Here is an 8,805-nt window from a genome sequence, read left to right as displayed (position 1 = left end):
TAGCAAATGAAGAGCTCGAAACGGCTTTACATACAGACATGTAGCTCGTCCTCTACATTTTGTCCAGCAAATGTATAGCCCGCCTGTTTTACAGTCCTTCTACAGGCGCCTATTGCGATTTGCATCTAATCTTTCCTAAGCAGCTTCACAGAGGACCGTGGAAAAAGAGTGCCAAGATCGCTTCGCTGTTCACCGGAAGCAACATGGTACAATTCGAGATCACCTTTGCCCGACAGTAAGTATCGCGCTTCCGACTATATCCACGTTACCTCTATTATTTCACCAAGACACGTGAATTTTCGTCATGATCTCTTAGTTAACGTGTGCTAGTATTGCATTGTGCACGTACACATACATAGTTAGTAAATATGTTATGAATGCGTGAGATACATATATGGCAAAATGCATGTATTGTTTTAGCTCTGGTAATCGTAGCTCTTCTTCCCTTTCCACCCCTTCCCGCAAATATTATTCTGTGGCTGAAGATACCTATACCAAGAAATTATGCAGCGCTGTATTGTGTGTGTGTGTGTGTGTGTGTGTGTGTGTGTGTGTGTGTGTGTGTGTGTGTGTGTGTGTGTGTGTGTGTGTGTGTGTGTGTGTGTGTGTGTGTGTTTAGGTATACTGTTATCAACTTGCACTGCACTCTATAAACAATTTGCAAAGCGAGGAAAAATAATTTTCATAAACATGATTGTTGTTCCATTATTGTTCTCTGAGAGTTCCGTTATAACTACATAAAATTTACATGAATATACTCTTCCTTTCCCGACAAGAATGAGAGTTTAATCAAAAGCAATTTGACTCCAATATTGCAGGTCAATTTTACCAAAAGATCTCAAATGGGATATGCTCTGATAATACTGTTTGGTGTGTTGTTATTGTTGTGATACATGATTTCTTCTCACACGCCATTGATCATTGTATTCTTTGTCTTTTAACACGTGTGTTCATATACTATGCTGTTTCTCAAATAAACGGAATCAAACAAAACAAACACACACTCACGTACCATTCGGTCGTTGTTAAATGCAAGTTCTGACTGTGTGTTCTGTTCCTTGAAGATGGCAATCTTTCCAATGGTTTAGCACACAGCATGATAATGTTGTTTACATATCTTAGTCAACTGTGTAGCAATTATCCGCTTGGAACATATCGTATCTGTGTAAAGTTACAGTGAATAAAATTATATTTGCAGTGTGTATTGAGTGTGTATTAATGTCCTGTCAAATACACTCAAAATATGAACGATAAGTAAATATAAACACATGGTGGATGAATGACTGTTTATTGCACTTTGTACGTACGCACTATTCAATAGCAAACACATCAACTTATCAGTAACTTTAAAGGCAAATTATCAAGTTTTAAGTGAAATGAGTCACTTTTTTATCGGGAGCGCGACAATCTGGCTCAATAGTATGGTGTCCGAATACTACCTGTGTCAGAATTCAGGACACCGTTTTCTCAGCGCGTGGCTGTGTCTTCTAATAATTTCTGCTGGTGGATACCTCTATCCAGTCATTCACTCGTGTGGCACAATTTGTCGACTTGATGTATGACCGTTTTGCTGAACCACTGCTGCTCACATTTCGCTAGCAATAAAGGCGTTTGCGTTTAGATGTGGCCAAATTGGTTTGTATCATTCACCCATTTCCCGCTGTGTGTTCCATGTGGGAAAGGACCGGAAGATAAAATTAAAGAAATTCAACCTATACATGAACAGCATCTATTTCCTTTCCAATCTGTTAAGATACTGTAATTTTGGATGAGTACTGACTATATATAATGGAACGTGTTGAATGCAAACCATAAAAGTATTACAAGTATAATGGGACCATTATGGTCTAGTGTTTAGATAGGGTTTGTTCGGTTTATTCTATATTTCCAATATTGTATGTACTGAACATCTGTACTGTAATTCTAACATGATTACGATCAACAATCTAGTATGATAAATGTAAACGCACTGCAAGTCTGTGTGCATTCTAGCTGTCAATCAAAGAGACAGCGGTATGAGGCTTCTATAATGAGTCACTCACTTTATAACTTTTCTTTGGTATGATTTTCCGACGTCATGTTTGATGGGGCACATGTTATGTTTAATCAATTTCCTACCATTCTTTCATATTTCATTATTGCTACTCTTTACCTGCAGTGGCGAGAGCGTATTCAACAAAGGAAAACTTGTTCAGGGTAAGTAAAGTACTTTCCTTACAAGAATATGCAAGCATGAACAGCCTCCTTTGTCTTTGGTGTTTATGTTTCGTTCACTTGTCAGTGCTTATCCCTGCCGGTCCTCCCCTCCCCCTCTCGTTCTTCTCATTCATTTGTTGCCTATAATATTATGCGTGGTCGTTTCCATTATCATCTTCAGAATTGTCGTCGTCATCACCATTATCTAATTCTAAGGATATTGATGCGTCGCACCTATTGTTTTATAATACTATGATACTGTTCTTTTGTTGCTGTATTTTACAGCAATTGATCGTTCTCTAATCGTTTCACTTTTCCCTTCAATAATACCTCAAGACTCATCAGCAGATTTCTTAACGATAAACGACATGTTCATTTCAACAAACTTTTCTCAAGGGGACAGCCATGCTTACACTCATATAAGCGGTAATGTCTGTTTGGACAGTCACTAGGTAAATGTTTTAGTATAAAAAAAAAGCATTCACCTTCTTCGAATAATCATCTCCCTCTATTTCCCTCCTTTAAAACAAGCAGTATTGATTACAGATCTGATCATTAAGCCTATGTCTGTATTCAATTGTTCAAAATGTTCAATATTCAATACAGTACGTTTTGTACAGAGAGTGACAAATCTACCCTTTATTCTATAAAGTAAAGATTACAATGATGAATGCAAGCATCATAATCTACCTCCCATTTTTTCAGCAAAATCCCTATAATGCATTGTAGAAGTTCCATGCGCTTGTATTTTTTCTTCTGCGAACCAGGTCAAACTGACTCTCCGCTGTCGGAAGAGGGCGAGCTTCAGGCACAATATCTGGCCAAACGTATGTCAAACGAGGTGTTTGATTATGTTTTTGTAAGCGATCTCACTAGAGCACAGCAGGTGAGCTTTTCTTTTACTAGTATTCTTTTTTTTATCAAAGGACAGAAAACTGAAGTCAGGCAGAGACAAATTCTGGATGAGTTTTTAACAAGTTAAAGACAATTCTAGTGTATGAAACTGAGCACTTATATACTTTCTTTTCACTGACAATGTCAGCAATATTGATTTAATAATGATTTTATTTTTAAAATATTCATTTAGAATATATCAAAGCAAAACGATGCATTGATATTATTTGATATGATTTGCATTGATACTTAAAGGCTGAGATCCAAATTGTTGTTTCATTATTTAGAGAATGTAACATAAAACATGTCACACACAAACAAACACTCCAATTAAAGTATAGCATGACAGCATTTTGCTTTACAATGAGGGTTCGTAGTAGTGTGACCAAACAATTATTGTTTGAATATGACCATGTGAGACGTTATGATAGAGTCACTGCAGGTTATCATACGTTACAACGAGTTTCCACTAAAGGAGTCCTCCGGATATTTTCAGACTTTTATATATTTGAACAACTATAAATTAGCTATATTGAGTACAGAGTTTCGGAATTCATAGTGACTGGGGTGAGGAATAAGAACGTTTTCAAACTTTAAAACAAATTGCAATGAACAAGGATGATGACATGGCAGCCTCACCACAAGAATGCATGAGATGAGGCTTAAGGAAGCAGGACAAAAGAAGAAGGCATGCTTAGATTTCACCCAGTTGAACATGTTAAGCAAGTGGTATTGTAATGGAATTACACTGCTAAATTTCTGAAATAATTTATGTGAGTCTCCTATGTCATCAACACTGGTCAGTGTAATTTGTTTAAGATTTTTCAGAGTAGGCCTAATGCTTTTTCTCCTCAGGGAGAACAATAAATTTCACAGATCTATACTTGAAGCTGTTGATTTGTGTACTACATGATGAGAAATTATGCAAATCGTCTAGAATGCCCCTTTAAGAAGGATGTCCCCTTTAAGAAGGATGCCACTTAATTTCCCTCTGCAGACTGCCGAAGCCATTCTGAAAAGTTTGACGACGCCTCCTCGCGAGATAATCAAGGAAGTCAAATTGAGAGAGCGGGTAGGTGGCCGAAAACCGTGACTAGCCAGACATTGTAAGAGAGTGTGTTATCGGCAAAGATTTTAAGAGGGGCTCTACAGGGTCTTTAGACATAATGGCCATCAAATTTCATGATTGCACTTATTACCACGACCACTCAGGAGAAACCTGGTTCAGCCTTCATGTGCACACATGTAGGGGCTATGTGTGCTTCGATAAACTTAAGCGTATTCAGCAACATGTTGCAAGTCCTGATCCATTATGAGTTTTCACAAAACCGTGTCTTTTGGACTGAACAATGCCATGCATTTTCAACAACTGACTCGCTAACATTTAATAGCTCAGCAAAGAATGGCCAGAGATAATTCAACCTTGATATCTGTCGCAGTTGTAGTTGTCGTATTATGAAAAGTCGGAAAAGCAAAGCAAGTACAGTAAAAGAAATAAGTGAAATGGCATGATATCTAGTCGATTCAGTACGACGGGAACATCAGCATGAACTAAAATAACTTTGTACAGCATTTGTTTCCCCGAATAGAATAAAATTTCTCTTTTTTTCCTAAGAGAACACACGCAGTATAATTCAGATAACCAGTCGTGTAAGACATATACTAGTATTTTACGTCTTTGTTTCTCAATGCAGCACTTTGGTGATCGAGAAGGAATGCACATATCAGACTACAGGGTGTGGTTACAGGAGCGAGGCCTTAACTTTCGGAACCACGAGCCAGAGGGTGGAGAATCCTTCCCAGTGGTAAATCAATACTCCTCTCCTTAACCTCCCTTCCGTGTCTTCTTTTTAAAGAGGAAATCCGCCTCAAAATAAATAGACTCTATAATTGGAGGGAAAAGTTCCTTGCATGCTCAACGTTTAAAAAAATGACAGAAATCCGATAAGAAATAAGGAAGATATGACATTTTGCAATTCTACATTTCTACGATTCTTGACCAGTCCTCATGAATAATTATTCAATTGAGCGAGTTGATGATGTCATGCCCTCATTATATTTTGGATGTCTTTTAAGGTTAATTTTATATTTTCACAGCTGAAATATAAGATTTCTGTCGTTTGTGTATATGTATATGAAATAAATAAGAAATTGTCAGAGCATGACATCAACAACTTGCTGACTTGAATATTCCATTCTATTCATTTATTTCAACAGGGTAAATGAAAAGACGTTACATCATGCAAGATGCAATAAATATAACACGTGGGGGAATCAACATAGGCCATAATGGCCTTTCAAAGGCTGATCCCTGACAATTAAAAATGGTACGATCGTTAATAACGATCACACAATAAAACACTACAGAATACATTGGAATATACAGATGAAGAAAAAAACATTACGATAAACAAGTGATTAGGCAAGCAATATATCTAACTCATTCATGCGTGTGTCAAGCGAGATTACTGAATCAAAAGAAATTGTTTATACTTTCTTTTAAAGGACGAAAGACTAATGGTCCATTTAATATTTGAATGTACTAATGGTGCATTCAATGTATGAATATTCATAACGACTGGTCAAGAAGTGTTTTCCGAAAAATTGTGAAATTTCAGATGTCGTAACTTTCTTATTTCTCATTCGAATTTGATCATTCTGCCCTCTTCTGTAGGATTTTGTTCTCTCTCTCATGAAATTGATAACATGTTGGAGTGAATTTCTTCTTTAACTTTTCCTTCTCTATCTCTCCCTCCCCCACCTTCTTCTAAATCCCCTCTTTCCCGTTCTCCTTCTCTCTCTCCCTCCCCCCCCCCCCTCTCTCTCTCTTATGTCTCCAACTGTTGTGTTGCGTAGCATTAGGAATTGCAACACGACACTAATTCATGTAATGTCGTGAGATGAAGTTGTTGAGCAGTAAGTCGGAATTACATCGTGTAGTAATTCGAATTGTTACGCGACGCAAATAATTACGTCGCGTAGTAATTCGAATTACGACGCGTAGTAATTCGAATAACGACACGACGTAATTATTTACGTCGCGTAGCAATTCGAATTACTACGCGACGTATATCCATGTTTTTGACGGGCTCCTGCTTCCATAGTTTGGAGCGTTCGAGCGCTCTTCTGGGGCGTGTTCGGTACGGTTCGGTTCGCTTTAGGAGAGCGCTCGAACGCACTCTGGGCATGTTGCGGCGGCCAGGACGACACCTCCTCCCGGGTTGGACGAAGGAAGCAGCTGGGCAGAATACCATATTTTGCCTAGTAGCGTTTTCTTAGTGTTCGCGTCGCATGTTTGAAGTTCGGCAATATTTTCTCCACAAAGCCCAATGAAACCAACAATATTACTAATGATCTTTTGTAGACTAACGCTTGTCAAATTGACTTTGGTTAGAACATTACTCTCATTATTGTCAAATTCATCGTAAAAGTAGATCGGATAGGGTAAAACATATTTTCTCTCTTTTTGCTGCAATATGAACTTGTCATAAATTTATGACGTCTTGGTGTTATTGTATACATTTAATGAGAAAATACATATCCGTTTTACATATTTCTGTGCCCAGGCTAGGGAAAGAATAGTAAACGCTTTCAACGACATCTGCGAGAAGCTTCTCGTCGAAGAGGGCGCCGTTGAAAACTCTTCTCTGCTCCATGTTCTGGTTGTTGGGCACGGTCTACTGTACAAGGAGCTCTATTGCCATTTCATCGACACACTCTGTACCGACATACCAGGAGGCAAAGAACGAGTGAAACAGGACAGCGCCAACACCAGTGTATCTCGATTCCTCGTAGATTATTCAGGGAAAGCGCCCCCAGTAGTCAAATGCCAATTTCTGTATGACTACAGTCATTTACCAGAAGAAATGCAGAAAGCACTGCCGAGCAAAGCCTATTAGATCAATCTTGAATCGATAATTAAATGAAATAAACCCCTATCCTCTGTTGGCCAAGATACCATTGATATTGCATTATTATATTTATTTCTTTTGGAATGATTTGGAAAATGTATAGAAATACTGAATGCTTAAGGAATCTCACAAATCTTCATTTTCTGAAAGGTACATATTCATTCGACCGGTTATTAGAACTGGTAAGGCAAATAGTCCATTATCTCCTCTAAGAGCTATGTAAAGTGCTCTTTTCCAGTTCCTAGATTACGAAAATATAATCTTGTTCCACAATTATTCACATCTTCCAAATATTGGGACGACACGAATAGTTGTACATTTCATATATTCTGTAGGGGACGGCACATGCAATTTCAAAACTATTTATATCTGTAAATGGAGCCACAGGCCGATTCACCACAAGCTCATGGAGTATTGAACTGATATTTCTGCACTCACTGAACCATATATTTATTGTGCGAACTTTTTCTCTTTTTTGCCTTTTTAATGGCAACACGCTATGGTTTTGATCCTATGAATCAGCATGCTCCTTAATAGAGTTTAATATGTCAAATTATGCAAAATCTTTTGTAAATGTTTGTTACGATTTCCTCACCATGAGTCGCTGAATATTGCAAATTTCCTTCACTGGTGTTGGTATTTGTTTTGAAGCGTATCTTGTTATGACTGTGAGTAAGACATTTCTGAAACAATAAATCACTGTAGCAATTCCCAAACAGCAGAAGAACTTTACTTTACATTTTTTAATCATGGATGAACTTTTAGTGTTATGTTGTCTTAAAACTATATCCTTGTACACCAATCATTATCTATCATTTACATAAGTTTATCTCACACAGGCTCTGCCATCCGGTGTTTATTTGAAACATCGAGTTTTCGTTACTGTTCTAATAATAATGTATTCACTGATTCAAACAATCAATCATCATGGTAGCTTGATGGCATACTGCACCTTTTTTTTTCAATTACTATCATGCAAAATCACACTTCGTTAGTTATTGCAAGCATAATATGGCACCTATATATGTAGTCACACAACGATGATGCATTTTTACTTTAACTTTCAAATTCTACTTCAAGGCAGATAGTCATAACTGAAGCATTATGGTTTTTAAGTGGCAATTCACTCGCTGTTCACGTCAAGTATTATACATTCATAGAACGAAGCAGTCAGAACCCCACAAGGTTTACACCTTCGGACATCTAACATGGTAATTGTGTCAATGTTTGTTTGGTGTGGGTTTTTTTTTTCTCGCAAGACAGTGATATCGATCACACAGTCATCCATGCATGATATACAAATTACATGACTTCACAGTACTCTCCCCTGGTTTATTCGTGGTCATAGATAGTTATTGCTATGATACATAGAAATGTCAAGGTTGCTGAATCAGGAGAAATCTATGATAATTTGAGACGCAGAATACGATAAATCTTATTTTATTACACGAAAGAAAGGAATATCAATAAGAGAATTTATGTGCAGGTCTTTGTGAGATAAAATCTGGCGCATGCATGTGTGTGTGTGTGTGTGTGTGTGTGTGTGTGTGTGTGTGTGTGTGTGTGTGTGTGTGTGTGTGTGATTGTGATAGTATCATCCATCTATTCTGAAAACATGGGAAACTTTATACTTTATGAGATTATACTGTAATGTCTAATTTAAATGCAACGTGTATAAGCATCCTATTTGTTTATTCTGTTCATTCGCATTGAGGTAATCTGACCATGAAGACATAAATAATTAGTCACCTTCTATCATCTTCATTTCAATTTCCATTCAAATCCATTTCTTTTGGACTCATCT

General features: G+C 37.4%; 1 protein-coding gene across 1 annotated transcript; it reads left to right on the top strand.

Moving 5' to 3' along the window:
• Positions 1-203: 203 nt before the first annotated feature.
• On the top strand, positions 204-6,989 carry LOC139743351 (fructose-2,6-bisphosphatase TIGAR-like). The gene is made up of 6 exons (XM_071653839.1): positions 204-235; positions 2,159-2,196; positions 2,964-3,082; positions 4,088-4,162; positions 4,785-4,895; positions 6,657-6,989. Exons 1-6 carry the CDS (start codon positions 204-206, stop codon positions 6,987-6,989), a joined length of 708 nt encoding a protein of 235 aa, XP_071509940.1.
• The last annotated feature ends 1,816 nt before the right edge of the window (positions 6,990-8,805 follow it).

This window comes from Diadema antillarum, unplaced genomic scaffold, assembly GCF_040938485.1.
Source record: "Diadema antillarum isolate AM-2024a unplaced genomic scaffold, OU_Dant_1.0 seq00001071_RagTag, whole genome shotgun sequence".
Taxonomy (NCBI): Eukaryota; Metazoa; Echinodermata; class Echinoidea; order Diadematoida; family Diadematidae; genus Diadema; species Diadema antillarum.
This window is presented reverse-complemented; position numbering and strand designations above follow the sequence as displayed.

What these genes read in the sequence shown, in the direction of transcription:
- LOC139743351 (XM_071653839.1), top strand. Translation starts at nt 204, where the DNA reads ATGGTACAATTCGAGATCACCTTTGCCCGACA. An exon ending in GAGATCACCTTTGCCCGACA is followed by an intron (nt 236 to 2,158) that starts GTAAGTATCGCG and finishes CTTTACCTGCAG; the next exon opens with TGGCGAGAGCGTATTCAACA. An exon ending in CAAAGGAAAACTTGTTCAGG is followed by an intron (nt 2,197 to 2,963) that starts GTAAGTAAAGTA and finishes TCTGCGAACCAG; the next exon opens with GTCAAACTGACTCTCCGCTG.